The sequence below is a fragment of the Falco punctatus genome (genome assembly GCF_963210335.1).
Source record: "Falco punctatus genome assembly, chromosome: 6".
NCBI classification, from domain to species: Eukaryota; Metazoa; Chordata; class Aves; order Falconiformes; family Falconidae; genus Falco; species Falco punctatus.
In genome coordinates this window covers 42,666,724-42,691,757 of record NC_137585.1, presented here as the reverse complement: position 1 = coordinate 42,691,757, position 25,034 = coordinate 42,666,724, and the positions used below count along the sequence as shown (strand labels likewise).

At 37.4% G+C, this 25,034-nt stretch overlaps 1 protein-coding gene across 2 annotated transcripts in view; it reads left to right on the top strand.

Annotated features, from left to right (window-relative positions):
- Positions 1 to 25,034, top strand: part of KITLG (KIT ligand) — a 57,308-nt gene that overhangs the window by 14,120 nt on the left and 18,154 nt on the right. For both annotated transcript variants that reach the window (XM_080394238.1, XM_080394237.1), the window contains exons 2-3: positions 15,212 to 15,325; positions 23,829 to 23,891. In XM_080394238.1, coding sequence (XP_080250364.1) covers positions 15,212 to 15,325; positions 23,829 to 23,891 — 177 coding nt within the window. The remainder of the gene's footprint in view (positions 1 to 15,211; positions 15,326 to 23,828; positions 23,892 to 25,034) is intronic.

Genomic DNA, 25,034 nt, shown 5'->3' with positions numbered 1-25,034 from the left:
AATGAAAGGAATAGAAAAGCCCAGCTCCTGTAAAAGAAATGCTTTCAATCTACTAAAACTCTTTGTGTTTCAAAATGGATGGATAAGGAAAAAAATATTGAAATTACCTATTTAGATTAAATTTTAAAAAGTATAAGAAAAAATCTAAGTAGCCCTGTATTGGATCTCCCTTATCATAACAGTTTGAGGAGACAAAATATTTAGAGACAGAAAGTGAAGTGTAGGAATAAGTCATTAATTTGTTAACACAGCAAAAACCTAAGAGGTAATGTTCTCTAATTGTCAGCAACCTCACATAGTTCAGTCTGGTAAGAGGGTTCACAGATTGATGGCAACATGTGCAAGCTACATAAATTACTCAGGTTAATTGAAACTAAAAGAGATTCTGGGGAACTTTGTAAAGGTTTAGAGAAGATAGGAGAACAGATGGCATGATGGCAAGTGGAGTTTGTTGTGTTGAAGAGGAAGGGGGATGCATTTTGGAAGAAATGTTTTGAACTCATTGTAACTACATTAATAACAGCAGTTTTAATTAGTTATAAAAGCTACTTATAAGCTTTTTAAAAATGTTTTGGTAACAATACTTGGTCAGGAAAAATGGATGAAAGATCCCTGTATTCTACCTGTAGTAGAACAAATCAACCAACATACTGGGATGAAGTAAGAGCAGAAAGAGAAGTGTAAAAGGAGAATGCTTTTATGATGGTGATAATCAGCCATCTTGGAAAAAAGTCCTGGTTTTCCCATTGGAAAAAAGAATATAACAGAAACAGTGGTCCTAAAATAGGCAAAAAAATTATGTGGAAACAATGTGCTTATGAAGGGGGACTGAAAACGGAGGGCAAGAAACTACTGAGGGATGTGCAAGAAGTAGTAGAGAGAATGATTACTGGACACTACTGATCCTTTCTTGGTAGAAGAGCAAAGAAATATTTAACACAATTGAAAGTCAGAGGATACTAAAACAGGCAACGTTCACACACAGTTACCAGTCTGGAAAGGTTTTTGACACTAGGTATAATATGGCTTAAAATACAGCTTGATATATGTTAGTGTGAGCCCAAAAGGTCACTTCCACCAAAAGGGGTAGCCCTAGTCTTCTCATCCTTGCACATCTCTCCTCCACCTCCACTCATTCCTCAGGGATTAGTTTTCTGTCTCTGAGCTGAACTAGCTAGTCACTGTCTATGAATTTACTGACTTGCTGAGAGGTCAGGTGAATGTCAAAGGGAGGGAAGCTGCAGAGAAGGAAATGCTGAGATTTCTCTCTTAGCAGCAGGGAGCTGTTAGATTGCTTCAGACCATCTCGTTAACCTCGACTGAAGAAGAAAGGATTATACACGTAAGTAAGTAAAAGGCCGTGGTTACTTTAGTTTACACTCTGAGCATGAAAGGTTGCTTATCTTCTGATTCATGCAATTAGGAAGAAATTTTCATATAGATGGTGTATTTTATAAGTGCGAATGATCAGCTTGCTTCAGTTTTCTGTGGCTATCAGACTGATCATGTACCGTTCTGGCACTTCTTATTTTCCAAGTCTTCATTGCCTTAATTACACAAGTCAGATTTGGCCTAATTATAAACTCAGATTCATATACAACCATCTGCCAAAATTACCATCTGTAACAATTCAGCCTTTAGTTTTGAGAAAAGGAAAACACTTTAAAATATATTGTAGCTGAACTCCAATTACATGTGAAAGTAATGACAGCTGAGACATTTATACTGAAAGATCTTTCATTTAGCATGTGAGTATGAATGGTTAGAGTGCATAAAATTTTATGCAATGTTGACATGTTGCATAGTTCTAGCCACTGAAAGACAGTGGAGTTTCCATGGGCCACCCCTGAAACATACTCTTGTACAGTACTTCAGTATCAACAGGAAAAGGCACTTAAAAGTATGTCTTCCCCTTTTAGGGGTGCATAGGAATTCAAAATATACTTGAGTTTCTGATGTAGTTATGCAGTCTCTGGCTTTTTATGTTATGGGAAACATTCTGATCAGCCCCATCTCATTTTTGCCATCTTCAGCTTATGTTGTCCTGGAACAAGCTTATACATAGCTTCAAGTTCCTAAAATGGCCATTCTGGCAATTTGCTTCCTTTTAAAACAAAATAATGCATATGTCTTGAAAATAATTTCAGAAGGAGCTTTTAAAATTAACAATGGCACAATGCATTTTAGTAAATCTTGAAAAAGGACTTGGTGTTTGTTTTCTATGGTAAAAAAATGTGCATTTGGAATAATTATAATCACTAAGGTATTTTTGACATATGAAAATGTTTTCAATTTAGATCAAAAACTTGATTAAAAATATAGTCAATTTTTTTTTCTTACTCGTATACCAACATAATTGCTGTAAGACAAGGCATAATATACTTGTAATTCCAGCTTGCTGAGGTAAATGGCTTATTGCCTGCCCAGTATGTTGTCTTGCAAGCATACTTAAATGTTTTGAAGATTAGTTTCTAATTTGATGTCATTTACCTGATTTGTCTGCAGTCCCACAAGCTGTAACTTCAAGGCATTTGAAATTAATCTCATCGCTCAGTCTATCACTTTGTATAAATACTCTTTCCACAAAAAAAATATAGATCCATTCTTAATGTAACCGTCTTCTAATAACAGTGTAAATCTAAGATTGTGCTATTCTTTCACAGTTCATTACCTGAAAGCTAAATTGTTCACTTTGGTTTTGAGTATGGATAAGAAGGCATGCAATTAAAATTGTGTAGGAAATAAAATGTTGTCTAAGAGCTTAGAGCATATTTTGGAAGTAAAATTATTCACTGGGTATCTTTCATAAATAAGTATGAGAGAAATGAGTTGAAATCAGGATCTGGAAAAAGTTGTTTGGTTTTTTCCCAGTCAGAAAACAACTTCAATCTGATTTTGTTTTACTCTGTTATTTAGAAACAGCTGACAGAAACTACCATTATTCTCGCAAACATATCTATTACATACAGCTCAGCTTGTCAGGTATGGTGATAAGTACAAAATCAAGATCTAGTGAAGTCTTGAAAATTAATAGTTTCAAATAGGGTTTAGGAGAATGTAAGCCTAGCAATGTTGTTTCTGATGGGTTCATTGAAACTTCATTTGATTATTGACAAATGTCACGTATGACAAGTTTTTGAATGGTAAAGTTTAAACTCATATTTCCCAGGGAAATACTGTGACTGACCTTCTGGCCAGCATTCTAACTACTGTATGAAGAAACACTATGTGAATGAGCACAGGACAATAGAGCTTTTATTGCTACAAATAAGTCCAACATGCTGGAAGTCCTCAGGGTTTTTCCTGCGTCTCCTGATAAAGGAAGATGAAAACCTAGTACCAAAGCCATTTTTCACTTTTGTCGTTTTTTTTTAGTATTCTGGCTTTTAAATGGCTTGCCTGTAGGTGATTTTAATCTTTTCCCCTGAAAAACTGTCTTCCAGAATCCTCCTACAGTTTTTGTAAAAATTTACTATAGATTATTGTTACAATGTCTGCGGTGGCTGTTTAGGGGACCAGAAGCTGACTTTACTGCCTAACAACATGTGTTTTGTTGGAAACAGAACATGATGTGGAAAGGGCTATATATTTGTTTTAAAAATCAAACCTTCTAACAATCGAGGCACTGTTACATTAGATTTTCTTCTGAATGTTCACTTATGGCACGTACTAGGTCTTCTATTGACTTAGCATAGTGTTTTGTGTACAAGATGCCTGTAAAACACTGCTTTAAATCTGTAAATCCGCATTTCTAAATCATGAATGGTATACAGGCACATCATTAATAGACATTGTTTCCTCTATAGTAAATATCTCAAAATGAAAAATAGTGAGAAGGAGCAGAAACTCAAGCTTCACTATGGAAGACCATGACCTGGGCCAGTTTCTGCAGCTATGTTGTGTAATGGCCCACTTTCATCCTACAGTAGAGCAGTGTGTGAAGAATAGTTTCCATCCCTGTTACATGCTCCAAGGTAATAATGTAGCTTTAGAATAGTGCTTATAACAGTATCTTTTAGATTCTGAAAGAATGAGTAACAGCTTTTATACTTATGTTCAAAATGTTAGGTGTCACTACAGATGATGGAAGGAAACCTAAAATATCTGTGAAATATTTCCAAAAGATCCAAGATTTAAAGATGCTTGAATGACCTTTCTTCAGTGTTGTAGCTCATGTTGAAAACTTTGACCATAGGCTTGGCTAAATATCTGGTTGTTTTGGGTTTTTTTAAACCTCATTCTCCTGGTTTTAGTTGGGTTAGAGTTAATTTTCTTCCTAGTAGTTGTTACAATGCTTTGGTTTGGATTTAGTATGAGAATAATGTTGATAACACACTGATGGTTTTAGTTGTTGCTAAGTAGTGTTTATACTAAGTCAAGGACTTTTCAGTTTCTTCCAGCAAGAGGGCTGGAGGGGCACAGAAATTGGGAGGGGACACAGCCAGAACAGCTGACACAAACTGGCCAAATGGATATTCCATACCATATGACATCATGTTTAACATATAAACTTGGGGGGAAGCTGGCTGGTGGCTGCTGCTGCTCAGGAACTGGCAGGGCAGCGGTTGGCAAGTGGTGAGTAATTACATTGTGCATCTCTGGGTTTGTATATTCTAATTATTATCATTATTTTCATCCTTTTCTGGCCCATTAAACTGTCTTTATCTTATACCATGAGTTTTCTCACTTTTACTCATGCAATTCTTTCCCCCATCCCACAGCGGGTGGAGAGATGGGGGGCGGGAGTGAGCAAGCAGCTCTGTGAGACTTAGTTGCCAGCTGAGGTTAAACCATGACACTCTTTAAAATACAAAATCACTTTCCTCACCAACATTTTACATAAGGAAAATACGTGGAACAACATAATTTGAAAAGTTATCAACTGAGGTTTTGGGGGATCAGAGTGAAATCTCAGTTCTGGTGCATTGAAATTTCATGTTCCAAGCCTTTTTAAGCTGATGCAATTGCTACTGTCTGGGATATCCAGAGAAACAGCTTTTGTGAGAGCAAATTGGCAATATCTTTTATGTCAGCTGTTATTTATCAATGGAAGAAACTGCTCTGACTAATGAGGAGCCATCCCATTCAAAAGTTGCATGACTTAAAGTGTTGATTTTAAGTTGTGAGCTCCTCTTTGCTTCAAAAGCAACCACCTAGCTGGATACTGCATCCATTGTAACAGCTGCAACAATGCTTACTGAGAGGTAGGGTAATCTTCTATTTACGTTTGCTGGAGAGGAGAACCTGTGTAACTAAGGTACTATAGAGGATAAATAAATACAATTTGTAATCTGAGAGGAGGTAAGAGAAAGGGAATGCTTTGTTTCTTTTCCATGAGTTTTTGGGGGTTTATGTTGTTTCTATGTCATGAAGCACTGGGAGTCAGATAGGCTTTTTAATTAGGCATAACGAAGACTCAGACAGGAGGCTTGATCTCCATAAATACATCAAGAGAACAAACCAGAAAGATGGGAGTATATCTACATAAGCAAATGAGCAGTGTTGCCATGAGAGTACATTGATATAGACTGCTATCAATACACTTAGGCTGGACAGTACAAGAAGACTTCTAACCATCAGAACAGTGAAGATCTGTAATAATTTCCCAAGACTCCCCTTGAATCCTGTGTTCTGTTTTGGGCCCCTCACTACAAGAAAGACATTGAGGTGCTGGAGCGTGTCCAGAGATGGGCAACAAAGCTGGTGAAGGCTCTGGAGATCAAGTCTTATGAGTAGCGGCGGAGGGAACTGGGGCTGTTTAGCTTTGAGAAAAAGAGGCTGAAGGGGGGCCTTCTTACTCTCTGCAGCTACCTGAAAGCAGGTTGTAGCTAGGTGGGTGTCAGTCTCTTCTACCAGGCAGCAAATCATAGGACAAGAGGAAATGGCCTCAAGTTGTGTCAGGGAAGGTTTAGATTTGATACAAGGAAAAACTTCTTCACCAAAAGGGTTGTCAAGTACTGGACCAGGCTGCCCAGGGAAGTGGTTGGAGGTGCCACCCTGGAGGTATTCAGAAGATGTGTAGACGTGGCACTTAGGGGTGGCTTAGTGGTGGACTTGGCAGCGTTAGATTTACTGTTGGACTTGATGATCTTAAGGATCTTTTCCAACTTAAATGATTCAATGATTATTCCCTCCATTCCCATTTATTACTTCCATTCCCACTTCTCCACTCTTTCTATTTGGTTTTATCCAGTCTCGTTACAAATGTAAGCTGTCTGTGACATCAGGAGAGTGGGATATAACAGAACTGTTATATGGAGCCTACCTATTCCAGGGGTTACCTGAAGCCCACAGTGACTTTGAAAGCTGATACTTGCTGTGGAATAGGGCAAATAATATCAGTCAAGAGATTTATGCTCCAGAAACACCAGTGTTTTGCCTGTTGATGGATCTAGGCAGTCCTCCTCCCTTTATGATGGAATTTAGGTTACTGATATAATTTGCCTTAGTAGTAGATGATGCCACAGCTTTTCTGGATGGACCGCAGAGTACCACATTTGCCTGATGTTGGTCATGAGATATTCACAATGGCAGAAGGACTGAGGAAAGCTGCTGAAGCTCAATCCCATGATCTTTATCATGATGCAAACCATATCATTTATGCAATGTCTATTTTTCACCTCATCCTGGGTGCTTTTGTAAATCACCAATGCAGACAGCAGCTGTGAAAACTCAGGAAATTAATAGTCTCACAGCATATAGTACAATACCAATGTAAAAAAATATCCTTCAGCACCGTTAAAGCTTCTGCTGGTGTTGGCATATCCAAGAGATCCAAACAGTGTTCTTTAATCACATCAAAGCTTGTAATTGTAAGGATGTAATACAATTAAGGTAGGTGGATGAAACACACTTAATCTCGACTGTACTGGCATCTAGTTTTAGTCTGTGTTCAGCAATTATCCTTTTGTAATTAAATCTCTCATATCGAGCAGGTCAGAAAAAAATAGTTCTGAATATATATCCCTATAAAGATAAAGGACCTATCAGGGATGTTATCGAAGAAATTCAGAGTTCAGACAGAACAGTGTTTTTCTTGAGGACTTGTCTTTGGTTTAAGACCAAATTGACCAGTCTGTGATTTTTATTACAAAAATCATCCTCTGCTTGTACAAGAAAGTATATAAGGATTGACAAGAAAAAAGAAAAGAAAAAAGTCTAAAAATCTATTAATTTGGTGTAAGAATATTTTTTCCTGATGTTCTCTTTCCAGAGGGTCAAGCAAGAACTGAAAAGTCTTCAGATTTATGATACAGTTTACTTTCTAGCAAAGTTTATGTGCACAAAAGAGTAAGAATACACTTAGCCTGTTTTACTTCACACTACAAATGAATTACTAGGGAGGACAGAGACATTTCATCATGTACATGAGTTTCATTTTATGGCAAGTAGCAAAATAGCTGATGTTTTCGCTGTTCCTGATTTTCTTTAATTATTATTATTCTTATTAAATTTTATCAGTGCAATAGTTCTCCCAACCCAAATTCCATGTACTTTGTAGTAGATGGCAAGAATTAAAGATCCAGTACAGAATTTCTGTAGCAACTCTTACTCTGTTTCCTTTACTGGTGCTTGAAGGTCTAAGATTAAAAAAGTGTGGCTCTATATACATTTTCATTATAATTCAGAGGAATATTCAACACAGTAGCTTTTTTTTTTTCACAAACTTGGCAAACAAGCAAGACATCTGAAACAGATCTTTTAAAATAATCTTTAATTAAGTATTTTACTTAAGAGAATGTCTTTTCATTCCCTGAAGAAGTCAGATCATCCACCTCCATACAGTGTGAGAATCTTGTCCTCCATGGCAAGATAATCTGCCTTCCCCTTTCAATTACTTAAAAATGCCTTTGGATTTATGCTAGAAAACTCTTTTGTAAGTTCCCAGGAGGGGGTGTGGGGAAAAAAAAAAAAAAAAAAGAGAACTTACTTCCTCTTTGGAGTTTGTGGGAGGTTTTGTTGAGTCAACTGTAGTCTAGTCTTCTGCGTATTTCCATTTTGATGTGTAGGTATTTTAGATCTCAGTGTCTCTGTTAGCAGAACAAGCAAATATTGGTCTTTGTCACTTTGTCACTCTGGAGTGGGATAGAAAAATACAAAATTGCAGTGCCAATTCTGGATGATTGTAATGGAACTTTACAAGGAGGGGAAAAAATATCTCCTGCCAGTACAGATATCCTAAGAAGACAGTGCTAAGTGCAGGACCTCTGAAGGTCCTTGTTACCTCTGTTTATGACTGAACAGGAAGATTTCTTTCAAAATATGTGGGGTTTTTATTTTTAACCTTTCTTCCAATTGAAATGTTTCTGTCCATAAAACTCCTGGTTCTTTGCAGAAGCAGAATGCCCCCTGATGAGTGATTATCAGTAAATATTCATTTGGATGCCATTAACACAAGTTCCAGAGGCAACATCCATATATAATTACCTGTCTCTTGGTAACTTCACTTCCCAGTGTTTGGGAACTGAACAAACTGGCTGTCATCCAGGACAGATTTAGGATGCATGGAAACTGCCTGAATCCCTGATTGTCAAGTGAGATTAAAGAGTGGACAAAATTTATTATGGATCAGATAACATTTTTAAGAAGCCAAAGCCAAGATTTTTAGAACAGCCAAATATTATACATTGGTATCCTTACAGGGATGGAAAAAAAGACAATTCACACATTAAATCCACTTTTTTATAGTTTACTGAATGTAACTACAAAGTACCTGCATTACATTGAGTTGCAAGGCAATCTCTATATCAATTTGCACTACTTCTTGCTTATCATGTTCATTGTGGTTCCAGCTGAAACATGCAAACCAAACACAGCAGGAGTTTGGTTAGACCTTACCAAGTGCAACAATAGCACATTGGCTGGAGCAGACTGCTGCTTCTGTATCTGTCAAGGAGAGCTGGAAGGGGTAGAGGATGATAGCAGTTGGCCTGAGGGTGCATGAAATGAAGTTGGCATATAGTCTAAGCAGCTTCTTAGTTTTCCCAAGAGCCGGATTGTGGGAAAGAATAGTATGATTCATCATTTTCTCAGCACAGTAAGACCATGTATCTCAAACTTTTCTGCCTCAGGAAAAAGATGTGCACAACTCGGCAGAACTAGAGAATGGTTTTTCCTTCCAGCTGAAGAAAAAGTAGTGAAGAAAACATAGTTCTGCATTAGCATTTAACAGGTTTGGGACTATTTCTATCCACTGACCTGAACAGAGTTATTTCTGATTGATTAACAGCATACCTTAGAAGGGAACATGGTCTATAAGCATCAGGATACAGCACAATTGGCTTTTCATTTGCACACGTGGCTTCTGGAGTCCAGCAAGTACTGTTTCAGCATTCTGCCACCAAACGGACAATTAGCTGAAAAATCCTGTTCCTGTAAGTTGTCATTAGGCATTCCAGAAGTCCCCCATGGGAAAGCAAGCAAGTGTGCAAAGGTTAGGGGGGAGAGGTTTTAGGGTTGGGATCATCATGGAAAGGCAAATACAGAATTGTCACAAAAATATCAAACAGCTGTGAAAGCAGCTTGCATGTTGAACTCATTTGAATGTAAGGGGCAATGGCACCTTTCCCTGCTTATGTTTGTAACAATAACTCAGCAATTTCCTTCCCCTTTACCCCAAGAAGTACCCTTGTATTATATATTTTAGATATTATATGCAGAACTGGGTAGAAGAGTATTCTGCATTTTGTAAATATCTGAATACATGTTCAAATATTTCGTGTCTAAAGCACTCCAAATTTTAATCTGTAAGTGACCAGCATTTCTGTAGTCTTTGTTTAAATCAGAATCCAAATAAATCACTCTGATACTCCCTGACTAATTTTGTTTACTTTTATCATCCTTCTCCCTACTACTCATCATTGTTAAAAAAAAAAAGAAGAATAGTACCAGTCACTAGAAAAGTATGCATCTGCTTTTTGTAATCATAACAAAGCATGTAGGGTGTGATCCAGAGACTTTATGTGTTTCTCCCTGGCAGGGTGACTCACTGAACTGGAGTTCGACTCCATTTTGTTCAATGGACTGCCAAAAGGTTGTTCAGGAAAACTCACATGACGACTGGGGAGCTTCCCAGAAGTTAGGGTGCCCAGATGGAGGAGCATGTGCAAGAGGAGGATACACATAAACGTTCTGATGCCTGTGCAGTGAGCATGTTGGGGTTTTTTTCCTCTACATAGTGGCTTGCCAGTGTAAAATGCATAGATGTTCTGCAAAATAAGGGTCAGGAATACCAGTGTACCCCCATTTCGTCTCTTCTGGCCAGGAAGCCATCATAGATGGGAAAGTACCTCTGGTGATAATTACAAGGTTGATGTCAGAGGAACAGATCCCAAGTCCCATGAGTTGGAATTACCTTGGTTAGAGGAAATTTAACCCCTGTCTGTCACTTGTTGACAAACACCCTAGCTGATAGGCTGTTGTATTTAGTGAGACTGGTGCTAGTCTTTTGAAGGACAGTGATGGGTGTACACTGGACTTAATGCTCCCACTACATGTTATTCAGGGTTCACACAGTGGTTCCTCCAGCTACACCGAAGTTATTTCCTGAGAGCATGTAGGGACCTTTCCATTTCCAAATGTGCCTGCCAAAATACTTCACTGCTTCCAGAACTAGGTGGTCATGGGTGGGTGACTTTTCTTCCAAACTTGACTCAAATTTTTTTGGAACTTGAGCAATATTTAGCATTTGAGCAGTATTTAGGCACAGCCATGTGGAATACTAAAGTTAGTGCTGTCATTTGCATGGGTGAAGGTATCACTGAATACCATGAAAATGGGAATTGGATTACATTCTGTATAAATGGTCTTTCATTTTAAGATTTTTCTATGCTGACGTAGGTTTTTTAATTGGCTAAAGACAATTCTTCTATGATTTTAATAATCTAGTTAGTTATTTAGCTGTGATAGAGATAATTAGACATATGAAAGAATTATTGTGCTTTTATGCTTCTCAAGGCTTTGTGGTTCAAAAAAATAATGCAAGAAATATCTTTTGTTGATATTTTTGTTTTCTTGAATCTTCTTACAAAAGACTTTTTAAAGCATAAGTATGAACATTAAGTTAGCTATCCATGACTGTCCAGCTAATGTTGTCTATGGCAGAAGTCCACAAGCTGTGCCTCAGCAAAGCAGCATGCAAACACTGCCTGAGGAGCCAATATTGAGAGATGTTCCTATGCCAGCATTAGCAGAAGTGAAAGACAGATTTGGGAAGTCTGGCCCAGGGTGAATTTTGTTCCACATTGCCAGGTAGCTCTGCTGCAGCCATGGCTTGGTTGTGGTTAATTGGATGATTTTCTCAAGAAACTGGGCTGAAAAGTTCCGTGGCTAACATGATTTGGATACAAGAAGTTTTGTAATGGAGAACTCATTCATCTGTGTAGTTACTATCTCTCCCTATGCTTGATGGCTGTTTGTGTTTTATTATTTGCCTCCCACCACCCCTGGATAATTTCTCCCCACTTATGATTAGAATTGTTATCAGTACAATCTAGGTATTTGGAAATGTCCAGACTTTCCAATATTTGGCTTCTTTAGCAATGTGGTATTCCTCTTGCTGCTTTCCATTTGAGGAATTAGCTGCACGTTAACAAACACGATAGAGTATCTTTGAAAGCATACTGTGAAAAAGATGCTAAAGCATTCATTCAGCCGCCTTTGTCAACACTCCAGATCATGAAGAACATAAATGAAAAATTTGTTGATTTACAACTGAGAGGGTGGCCTTGAACACATTGGATCGCTAGCTAAGCCTCTAAAATGGCGATAACGAAATTATAGATTGTGGTTTATAAGCAATAGTAAGAATCATTTGCACAATGATTAAAAGTGTATCATTGAAATCTTTAATTTGAATTGTCCTTTCCAGTTTAGTGATTATTTTTTTCTCCCTTTCACAAAAGCAACTTAAATATTCATTATTTAAGAGACTTCAGAATATAAACCCAATTGAATAATTTCTGAGGCAAAAATAGGAAGCAGTCCTTTGCTATACAGGTCTGCCATATATCTTCAATTTAATGCTAGTAGATGGTATGTGAATAAATCCTGTGGCCAGCTTTGAAAATCCCATTTTAGCTTCGAAGTAATTATATATGGAAATCTGTTACGAGTGCTGTGTGGGTTTTGTTTATGCTTAGTAAAGTGTAAAACTGGAATCTCTATTTATGAAGCTGTTGTTTAAGTTTCCCTTTTGTTCTGTCCTTGATTTAATTCAGTCTATTCGAGTTTTGCTCAAACAGCAGGTTTGGTCATTAGTAAATAACACAAAAATAGCTTAGCTCTTTGATCTATACAGTCTTTACGTACAATGTGCCTGTAGGCTTGTGTGATATAAATATTTTGTAAGTGCAAATAATTAAAAGATCTTGGATAATAGGCATGTTGAAGCTAGCAGTATTTTAAAGATTTTCACTTCCTGTTGGATCACACAAGGAACAAATAAGCAAGAAAACCCTCAAATAATTTCAAAATTTACAAATCATTTGTTTTTAATAGCAGTTATAAAACTTACTATCCTTTTAAATACCATTATTTACATAGGAAAAAGTCTAATCTTACTGATTTGCGTAATTATAAAATGTGTAGTGATGTTAAGCTTCATATATGGGTTCTCTTTAGATCCAGATGTATGAAAACTGACAAGATGCATCAGAGTTCTGGTTTTATTTGGAATGTGCTGCTGCTTTTATTAATATTTACTCAGCTGGTTTGACAAAAAAGTATTTCCAGTTAAACAGTTTTGTAACTTTTTGGATGACTAGAGTGTTAGGTTAAACATCATCCTATGACTGTGACACAAGTAGGAGAACAAATCCCATCTTCCTTTACATACTAGTCAATATTGAGGAGCCCAATGAAGAAACCAGTGGTTTCTGGTGTGGACTCCATCTCCAAAGAACATGTCAGGGAAATGTCCCTGAACCCCAATGAGTGTAATTGCTAGTATACTGTTTAACTCTGAAGGTAGAATTTTTTATTTTTTTTTTTTTAGTTCTTGAAAGCAGTATAATTAGTCCATTTGGGAGCTGGTTGTCAACTTCTTGCCTTTTTTATAACAATTTTGTTCCAAAAATTGCAGTGGAGAAGTAGTCTGTTAACTTGAGGTCCCCTTTGATTTCCTTTGGAGCTTAAGTTAGGAGAGGGAGATGTTTTTCTGATCACTTAAAGCTAGTTCTTAAATAACTTTGAACTCTTATACACTGCAAGAAGCTCTCAAAGGTGCTGTCAGAGACCAGCAGCATCTTTGTTGCATCTCCCCAGAGCTTCATATATTTGTAACTGCAAAGCTTTTTGTAGCATAATATACAGAGGTTTCGTAAGTACCTAATGTCAAGTTAAGTACTTATTCTCTGTTCTTCACACAGGTAATAAATTATTCTCAATAATTATTTGTACAAATATTAAATCAAAAGTATTTCTAAATGCTGGTTATGTTGAATCAAGAGGCATTCTCAGAAGATGTGCTGCACGTTGGATATGTACTTAGAATATTTTTGATTTCTTTTTGTGTTAGTCTACCCATCATCATGATCCTGTGGTGTCTGACAGTACAGTTTAGGGAAAGCCAAGTGCAGGCGCCACTGAATCAGGCAGTCCTGGCTTGTCCCATCTGTAATGGGACATTTCTGCTGTCTCAGAAAGCTGGTCTGCCTGAAAAATAGCACAGGAAAACAAAAATGGAGTTTATCTGCCTGGTACAGCTGACTGAACCGTCTCCCCAGTGCTAGTGCAAGAGGTAGGGGAAGGAGGCTGGATTGTCCTTTTCAGCAGCAGCACACACTGGTTTTACACGAATGAGTCAGGAAGACATATTCTAAGAAAGCAAATGAGCAGTTTTACTTGAAATGTAAGCTACATACAAGATTTAAGAGACAGGAGATACGAGAGAGGTTTACTTGTCATTTAACAGCTCTAGGTAGAGTGCCCAGCATTGTTCTGTCATGTTTATGTAGCTCCCAAGTGTTCTTTTTCATCATGCTTTCTTAGCCCCTCTAGGTTACTATAATGATACTTAATGTTTTAAATCTGTGATTTTTCTCTCTCTGCTTTCCTAGAGAGCTTCGTCTATGTTGTTTGATTTGCTTTGGTCTTAAATTGAAAGGTTGGATAGCTTTTGAAGGCAAGGCTGGAGACAGGAGCACTCTACCTGTCACAGAGGAACAGACGGGGCTGAGATGCATCTTGATTTGTGCAAATGCAAATTCTGATCTCAGTCCCGCCCTCGTGGAGGCTCAGGAGCCTGCACAGGCAAATTCCATACTTGCACTAAATGTACATTGTCATCGGCTCTTGCTGACAGTCAGCTGGCACAAGAAGCTTCACAACCCGAGGCAACTTTTGATTATCCATAACTTAAACGCTTTAACATTCTGGAAATAAAGATCTGCAGCTCAAACTTGGCACAGGGCTCTGTGGGAAACAAGTGAAGCACAAGGAACACAGAAGGCAAGGAAGTTCAGCCAAGGAGACACCCAGGTGCATCACAGCTAGTTATGTTGTGCTTTTCTGGCTGAGTCTCACAAGCCTGTGTGAGTACATTGCATTGCTGTTCCTAATGGGATTTAGGATAGGACTGTAGTGCCAAAGCCAGGCTGCTGCTCCTGAGAGGCCAGAGGAGATCACTTACAGAAAATGTATTTTATTGCTGCTTGAGATCTCAGTGTTTGGGCAGAGTCCAGTTGTGGTTTTGCGTGCCGTTTAAGTACCCAAATTTAATGGCTGTGATTATGAAGTCTCTCCTTTTATTTTGCTGTGGTCTGGTATCATTTTGTTCCTTACCAGCCATTACCACATGGGAGGCACAGGTTTATCACAATTTTGTATCACAAATATCACAGGTGAATTACAAGTATGTACTTAGCTTTATGTTGATAGTTAAGAATATTGCAGTTTGTCTCTTTCTTGTTGGTATCTGTAAACTTTGCAGAAAGTCACCTAAGCAGTATCCTGCACAAATAATCTGATGGCTCAATACCGGGCTTTCCATTATTACCCTAAAGGTACTTGCTTCCAGAAAAGATCAATTAAGTGCATTTGTGTGAATCCCTGCTGTGGAGATTATACTATAGTGGTATGAGTATGTCCTCATGAAAGATGAAGAGTATTGCTGCACATAGAATTCACATATGAAAAACATTACTACATTAGATGTTGCTTACTTGGGGTTTCTTGTTTCTTTTTTTATCTTTTATTTTTTTTTACTAAATAGACTTGGATTATCACCTGCTTTTGTCTTCAACTACTCCTACTTAATCCGCTTGTCAAAGCCCAGAATTCCTGCGGGAATCCAGTGACAGATGATGTGAATGACATTGAAAAATTGGTAAGTAGCTTTTATTTAAAATTATTCTTTATGTTAAACAATAATCAGTGGCTAATGGCACTTACATTTTTAAGCAAATTTAGCAAATCTGTATTAGAACCAGGGGAATATTTAAAAAAAGAAATTAAAAAAATCCTTCAACATCTGTCATTTGAATAAAACCAAAACCTTTGTTGCAAAGACTGGGGAATAGTTTCAGAGTTCATTGAAGAGATGATCTTCTTGACCAAGCTGGAGTGTATGTACATAAACGTTCTCCTCCCTCCAGCTTCCATAAAAACTGTCGAAAGTCTTGATTTCCTCAAACATTGTCTGGGATCAGATCGCTTCCCATGCAGATGAAAGATTATTGTCTTTTGTGTTACCAGTTTGCATGGAGCAGACTGGCAACAAACACGACTGAAATGAACCAGGAGTCTTTACCTTAGGCTTACGGGAAACCTGTGCTATATATAAAAATAGTGTGATACTAGACATCATTGTAGCAATCCAGGCAATAATAATTGAACAGCTTTTACAGTCTTTAGGTAGGAGTGGGCTAACGCTCATTATGTTTCTCTCTCTACTTGCTGTACCTAGAAGTTTGTCTGAAGGACTCATGGCTTCATATGAGAACTGAATTCATTTAAGTACATTTTAGCTGTTACTTCATTACACACTACATTAACTTGAAAAACTGCATCTTCTTGTGTGCAGTCAGTTGGTATTTAACTCCACTGAAGTCAGTGGTTATGCTAACTTGCAGTAGTGAAGGATCTAACACCAAAGGTTTTAAGAAATAATATATACTGAACACTTAACAAACATACCTTCATTTAAGTATTGAATTCAGCTGAAGATTTTGGCTTCATTACTGAAAAATGGCTGCAATACTAGCATTAATATTATCAAACACTTAATTTGGATTCCCTTGCATTTGCTGCCAGTGCAGCGTTCTCCACTTGTTTTCATAGGCATTGTTATATACATTGGCACATGGTTTAAATCTCTGGGGGTGCTCTATACTTAAGTACTTAGTGCTTCACATTAGTCCCTTTAGGTAGAATCCTGAAGTATTAGCATGTTTATTCAAGATAATATTTCATCTCTTGAAAGAGTATTAAGTTTTGATTTAAACCTGTTGAAAGCATGACAGAGCAACAGAACTCCTATAATTCCTATGAGTGCTGTTGAAATTGTCTAGCACAAGGTTAGCAGTAGCTATATATCAAATATGTATCCTCAGAAAAACTGTTTTAACTTTCCCTTTATTACAATTTAAACTTCAAGAATGTATAAATACCTGTTACAAAACTTTTCATGTGGCTTGAGCAATCACACTTTGCTTTTGAGATAAATTATGAAAGAAACCTATTATCTAAAAATTAAGTTATTCTTTAATTTGGCTGTGACTTCACATACTATGTTCCTACATCTTCCTCCAGACTAGTCTGGCAGCTGCTGTTCTTGCACATATATTCCTGCAGTACTGTGTTTCCATACCCCCACCCTCCTCCACATCTCCTCTTAGTTCTCCACATGCAGCATCGTTGCTAGTTCCCTCCCATGCCCCATAGGCATGATGCCTACCTGAGCAATGTTTTGAGCGCTTGCTGGATTTATATCCCCTTTTGCTTGGGCTGCTGGCTGGGCAGGAAGGGCTTTGTGTGGCAGCTGTTCTAGTGTATGTACTGCTTGTCCTAGAAGAAAACCTCTGGCAACTGTCCAGGTTGCACTGCACTTTGCTGCGGCCAAACCTAAGCAGAGTGGGGTAGAGCTGAGCTCCTCCAGACAGTCCTCAGTGAGGATGCTGTATGGTCCTTCTCCTGACTTACACCTATACTTTTCACATTTCTCTACCAGATGCAAGATTTGGGTGAAGTTAACTAGCATGTTCAAAGATATTTTGGGTTGGAGGAATAACAGAGAGATGCAGAAAAGACAAAGCACAGACACCTGGATTCTCTCTGTTTTGAGCTGTGCATCTGAGAATGTTCTGGCAAAAGTCTGTATCCCTGTTTTGTCTGTCTGTGTTAATATTTGCGGAAATAATTTCTATAAAGCCACTTGAGGACTGAAAGGATAACATGGAAATAAGTTTATTACCTTGAATTTAGTATAAGAACCCTTGGTTTCAATTAAACAAACTATATTGCAAGCTGGCCATTCTCTTTTGAAATGCTACACTATGACAACTTGACATTGAGAACAAAATGAAAAAAAAAAATATTATTAGGCTTAAATTACTTTAAAAACAAAATACCATTAGCTGACCATGTGAATATGAGAAGGGAGAAATTCACAGAGAATACTGACTGATCACATTACTTTGCTAAAAGGTATGATTTGTTTATGCTATATGGACTCCAGCATGACGTTGCTTAAAAATATAGTTCAGGAGACCCTACAACGCTTATAAATTACTATAAAAGTTTTTGTACCACTTCTGCTTTTTGAAACATAATATACTCATTGAATTATGCAATGATATTCTGATTGCTTACAGCTTCAAAATTAGACATAGCACCCATAGGTGGTTGGATTCTTTATTGATCCTGTTGGCCTTTAAAAGTTTTATTTCTCCACTAATCCAAAGAGTTTGTGCCAGTAGGACATAATGTCTGTATTAAATGTCCTCCCTTTTCACAGTGAGAACAAACTGTAGCACCAAGGATTTCACAGAAGCCACTGTTATGTGTACAGTTATTGCTCATTGTGATGTTATCCACAAGCTCTATCACACTTGCTCAGAGTGGTATGACAGTTATTTTAAAGGCTTTATTCTTGACCATGCTGTCATGTTCTTTAAGCCCTTTTGTCCACAGTCATGAGGATAGTCCTGTATCTGTGTGCGATAAACTAGCCACTCAACAGTAGCACACAAGTCCCATCATTTAGCTTAGGATATTGACCTCTCTTCACAAATGCTCAGCCATCAGCTTAGATTCAATATTGCCTGAATCCTCCACTGAGGCAGATTATGATCTCTTCATTTCCCCCAAATGTTAGTCTTCCCTGGGCCTTTTCTCCTCACTGTAAAGGTATATCACCTTTTCCCCCCAGCCATTCAGGTCTATAACAAAGGTGTCCATTTTGGCTCTTGACACTTTACAGACCCTTGTAAGTTCACTTTTAAAACCTCCATATTTTTTTCCTGTGATGACAGAGAGCTACAAAATATTTTTTTCCTGTTCATACATATTCACTTTTCTTCCAAATCCTTGGTGAATAAAAATCCAGTCTACAGAAATGTCTTTTTCTGGCTTCGACTTCTATAATTTTCCATTCTGTCTATTTGCTGCTCTGACCCTGTGTATCTACTTATTTCCTGCAAGCTGTTCCTCCTTTTATTTTTTATTATCAACAGCAAGCTTGGTTTTGTCTTCAAAGACACCATTAACATTGCCTGTGATATCCTAACACATGCTGAGTTTGCTCTCTTGTCCTAGCTTCTTCTCATTATTTCCATGGTATCTGTTACACTGTCTATGGCTGCAGGAAGGATACTCTTTGATGAACTCCAGACAGATTGTCATGCTCTTCCTATCTCATGCTAAAATTCTTTGTAGCGTGAATCCACGTCTCTTTTTCTTACTCTGTTCTTCCCCACCTCTACTGCAGTTCACCTACAGCTTGCAAAACAGTGCCACAATTCCCTAGCAAACTCTTGCCTGTAGCTTGATACAACCTAGCCTGCATTTATTTGGTTCAGGGCTTCTTGTTCCAAGTACTGTAATCACCTATATCACTGGTAGAAACCCCCTGAGCATGGTTGTGGTTGTCATCTGCTCGACTATATTGTATTCTAGGAATATGAGAATGTGCCTCCCTCAACACTTTCTGTGAATACAGACCAGGGATGTCTGCTAAGCCTAAAAGCTATTGGAGAATAAATAAAGCATGCTGTGCAGTGCCTGAAAATGTGGGTCATTTGCCTAGTCAACTTTGTACTGAGTAATAAATTGAGGACAGGTGTACGGTGTAACTCATTTTCAGTGGTGTTCATCTGGATTTTCACTAGCATCATACTAGACACGTACTGGAAGCTAGAAGTGGAAGAAAAGTTTCAGTAAGGTTTCTGAGCATTAATTAACCTAAGAGAAAACCAGACTGGTATCTGTTATACAAAAATTACTTGTATTTTCTGTAAGATTAAATTTATTCAAATCTTTATAATATATTTTTTTCATATGAAGTAAAATTATTTTAAGAAACAAAGAACAATTGAACAATTGTATTATGTTTGTTTTTTAATAGTGAGAACTTTAAAAGAGCATAAATTCATACCTATAGGGAACAAAAGTATTTAGAGAGTATTAATTCTGCATTACTAATCACTTGAACTCCTGCTTGTTTTTTAATGAAGATGTCTGGAGGGGAACACATTACTTGATGAACAAATGTTCCGTATTATGAAACTGTAATTGCAGCACCTGTCAATAAAGCCTGTCCCCATTGTTCTTTTCAGCACAGTAAGTCAGCAGAAAGCTGCATTGCTGTAATTATGATTCTGGTTTTGCATAAGGATTAGGACTCTCTTGTATATATGTTTGTTAAATATGAACAGCAAACCTACATATAGGTATAATTTTTACTGAGCTGTGCAGTATGTAAAAAATGTACCTATGTATTTTGGTTTCATCCATTAACAAAATCTAAGGCACTCACCTCTTGTTCCTTGTATGTACTTCTCTAAAGCAATTTTTTTCTTTTGAATGTTGGAAGCCCAAACAATAGCCAGCACTTACTGACCAGGTTGCTAGTTCAAGACATGCTGTTTCAAACACTTTGCCTTCACATTGCATCTTTGCTGTAAATGTGTACTTTACACTCTTCGCAACATTTGATATTTATTTTTAAATGGATTTAACTCTCCTGAGAGAAAGGGTTATAAAAAACGATCCAGTGTTGTTATCCTGCAAATAATCTGCCACTATGGCTGTAAGAAGTGTGAACGGAAATCGTTAGCATGTTGTCTTAAGCCACATGATGAGGATTTTATTAACTGCTTGATTAGCAGATGAGATAGAGTAGATTGCAGAGATGATGGACAGAAAGGGGAAGCTCCTGCAGGAAAAGAAATGCCAAGAATGTAAAGAAGAGATATGTAGAAGTATTAAAGAGTAGGAGAAGGGGAATTACTGAGAGAAATGGGTGGTAGAAATGGTAGCCAAAAGAGAAATATGGTTTTCCCATCATATGCCTCAGAGTAGAAGAGAAATCACTGACAATGGTAAACGGTAATTTTTTTACATTATTAGATTATTTTTTATACCCAGATAAAAACTAAGGTAATGATATCCATGCTTGTCTTCTTAAAATGTTCAGAAGTTACAATAAAGAGAATTTCCAAGAGCAGCAGCTCTCATTTCAATGCACTTGGCTGCAGATTGAGGTCATCTTTATTATATTCTGCTGTTGCAATAAAAGAGTAGTTTATGGAACTCAAATCACTTTCACAAGAACCCTATTTCATCTCCCCCTGTATGTGACCATGAGCATATTTTAAAAGTATATTTGGGTTATCCAATGTTAATAGTGATGTATTAAATATTAAGACCTCTCTATGTCAAAAAGAATCTTATATTTCCCAGTTTGAGATTTTATTACAACTGGGAATATAGCACTTAATGTGGATTTTATATGGCTTTGAAGACATGCATCTAGATTCAGTGTTCTTCACCTCTTCTCATAGCCTGATAAGATTTCTACAACCACACACACCCACTAAATCAGAGAAACTTTTTTTGACATTTTAATTGCAATGCAGAGTTCTTTTAGTTCTATACATTACTTTCCAAGATTATCAGTTGACGTTCTTTATAATAATCAGAACTACTACTTTTGTCTAAACCAAGGTAAGTCATGCAGGCAGGTGTTTTGTTGCCCCAAAATAGGTCACTGTACTGAAGGAGTGGAGCACAGGAACTGAAAAAGCCATTCCAGGACTCGGGGAGTTTCAAAAGACAGTCCCTTCCTATTCCACTTTGCTCAGGCAGTCTAGAGCCGTCTTGGCTGCTCCTTGTTGGGAGCCGCAGCAGTCAGGCACCCAGCACAGAGCAGGTATGCAGCGTCCTTTCTGTCCTTTCAGAATCATTTCAGCAGCTGAAAATCAAGTGGTTGGTTTGGATCATAGTCTTGGTGGTTAGCCTTCACTGAAATGTCAAGATTTGTTTCAGCAAAGCAGGAGAGTACAAAATGCACAGATTTAGTACAAACATATCCTTCACTCTTACATCAAAGGCTTTACCCTATTTTATGTGCATGAGTTGGGAAGTCCAACTGGGACACAAGTGTAACTCCCTCACTTTGACTGAGCTCCATCATTTACCATCAGCAGAGCATCTGGCATGTGGAGTTTCATCAATACAAGTTTAACAAGTTATTTTGTCTTGAGGCAGGGCATGTATTTTGTGTTTGACACCCCCCCCCCCCCCCCCCCCCATCCCCGGCCGTGATCTTTCTTTTTAGTAGTAAATTCAAAAATATCCTTAAATATCCTTTCTGATTCACAATCTGTCAAGGAGAAAAATATCTGAGGCTGAGTTGTATTCTCCAGCTTTGTTTGAGAAGCTGTAAGAACTCTTGAGCAGTTAAATTTTTTTAACTGTGCATGAAAAGTGCTTGACAGGCTCTGATGCCGGTAAAGTAGATTGTATACATAATGCATATCAACTCTTGCAGTGTTCGTTGATTTGGAACAAATTTAATCTTCCAGTGACCTTTCTTAAAGAGCAGTGCTTTTGCTGACATTGCTAAGTATTGAATCCCTCTAGAGTGAGTATGGGAAACTTTGCACATACAGTAGCATCTTTACTATCCTTGCTGCTTGAAGTGCTGCTAATCCCACCTCTCTAAGCACGCAAAGGGAGCCGGAAAAGAAACTGCATTACCTATTAACGTGTCGTGATGTCAGGGTGTTTTTAGAGGAAGGAAAAAAATACACAAAAAATTACAGGTGAGGATTTAGAATAATTCAGATGCTCTGAAGAAAGAACAAATTTATTGCAATATTTTTCAGTGTTTATAGCATCTTGCATTAACTCCCCAAAGTGCCAGGTAAATAGAATTGATATAGAGAATTTTAGTGCAACTTCAGCAACTACTTCTTTGAGAATGTGTAGGTATAAAAATAAAAAATAAAATTTATCTATGGAAAGGAATTTACCAGGATCATTTGTATAAAACTATTTTAAAGCTGTAGGAGAAAGGTAGATGTCACTGAACTGAAAGGTTGTGGCTCAGCCCACATTGTAAATGAAAAAAATGTTTGGAATTCACTAGTGACTGACTGTGCATAAGTATTGTCCTTGATAATTTCTAAACCCACAACATTTTGAAATTGCTGTTCTAATTTTTAATTGAAACTAAACTTTAATTAACAAATAAATGTTCTGTTGCATCAAACAAAATACTACCTAAAAACTGCACAGGGAAAAAAATATAATCCCTGTGTTGGTTGCTATAGCAACAGAATCAAAAGCAGCCATAATAGAATGATCTTTAACCCAAAGAAGTAGAAACGCTTTGCTGAACAAAGTATAGATTCTGGCTCATCAAAGGAAATATGTATGTGGTTACTGTCTTTTGACTAAATGGATTTCAAACCAAGGATGAGCAGTATCAATTGAACCTTTCACTGATACAAAAGAAAATACATTTGCTGTATCACTAAGCATCAGGGTATTGGTAAACCTTTCGAAAAAAGTACTGCAAGAGACTGGGGATCATGGCAGCATCTCCCTCTTCATCTCCCCACTCACCACATTCCCCAGCTGATCAACCACGTCTCACAGTAGTGTTGGATCCCATTTGCGGCAGATTGCATTGTATAATTCACCGAGAACCCTTCTTCTACTCCGTGCTTTTGCTTCAGCACGCCCCATACTCACCCACATCTGCAAAGCCACGCTCATCTTAACATGTGGAGAAGCTCTCCTTTGCCCCGGGACATTGCTATGATATAATTACGTTGCTCATCATTAGTAAGAGGCACAGCTTCAAAGCTAAAGTTGTGCTCGAGTGTTCTGACCTGGTACAGAACTAAGCACAAGGCAGACGACTATTTCTTTAGGTTCAAATGCCTGCTGAAGTTGGAAATTATTTGAAGGAAAAGGGCTTAGAGACTACTGGGTCCTCTACTGTTGGAGTGGTTGGGGTTACATAGGAATTGTCATGGAAACACTTCAAGGCATGTCATTAAAAGACAAAAATGCAGTGGAGGTTCTGCAGTAATGAATAATGTCAGATCACTTTTTCTCACCACATTACTGACTTTAATTCTGTGGGGAAGTGGTAGCATTGAACATGATCAGATTGGAGCTGGGTATGTTACAGAGGTGTGGAAAGATCCTTCACTTGTGAGCAAATAAGAGTCAGTAGTAGTTCCACAGGACACTGAATATGTAAGCTTTTGCACCTGGTAGGTTACTGAAAATTTGTGTTGAATATTGAATGCAGTGATGGAAAATAAGTCTTACTTTGTGTGGTCAGTAATAACATATTATTATCTGTTCTGTTGTAGGTTGGAAATCTCCCAAATGATTATATGATAACTCTTAAATATGTCCCGAAGATGGATAGTCTGGTATGTACAACCACTTCAAGTTTATCCCAATAAAATAGCCCACTGGGACCAGTGGTGGCCATATTGTTTTGTACCTAGTCCTGTGGCCTAGTCAGTTACAGTTAAATAATGGGTATTTCACTTTTGATATACTTCTCAAATATTCATTTAAAAGAAAAGTAGAGATTCCTGCAGTCACTTAGAACCTTTTTAATTACAGGAATCTTAGAAAAATGTTTATTCATAATGAGTTTTTTAACATTTTCTCCGGAAAAAGTCAAACTATGGTATTATTTCATCAAGTCATTGGAAAATTGTTGCTTTCTTAAAGAAGCAGTTTCTTTCTAATTGTACTTTGGTATGTACTATAGCATGTCCTTTTCATTTTAGCAGTGGAAATGCCTTTAAAGCACAGCAAATACAGAGATCCCAAGAGAACCCTAAGTTCAGCAAATGGTCGCATCAGTAACTAAACAAATTGGTAGAAAGTGAGGACATTATTTGATTCAAACATGCTTTGTATGATTCTTTCTATATAATCCCATAGTTAATACACAGTGATACTTTCACATACTTTCTTTAAAGTACAGAACATACCTTCTTTAGTTTTAAAACATTTTGTATTAAAAACTTTTTCGTATTATCTTATTGCTTACTCTACTAAGTATTTTTGATCTTTTTCCTTAATTTTAAAAACATATTTCTAGAATGATGCATTGAAAATGCTCTCTTGGTTGTTGCATACAATGCAAGAAAAAGGAGAGAAGGAAACAAGGTGAAAACAGAAATTATGCTGAATGCTATACTGTACTATATTGTTTTAAGGAAACTAAAAAAGCAAGAAAAGGACTAGTTTGTCAGTTAAACTGAACAATATTGTGCCTGTCTTGAGAATGAATCATTGTATACAATCATCAGTCATTGTAATCCATCTCATAGATGTAAGAAGCTGGGTTTGTGTCTGTACAAAGTTTTCATTATGAAAACCCAACTTGTGTGTGATACACATATAAAAATGCATCCTATCCTAGCACTGTAACAAATCTAGCAATATTTTCTGTTAATACTGGAGAACGATGCCAGAAGCAACATTTCTCAGTCCTGAATAACAAGATGGCTGGAGAAAAAAAGAGGCTGTGGGATAGTGAAGGGCCCTGAGCTGTG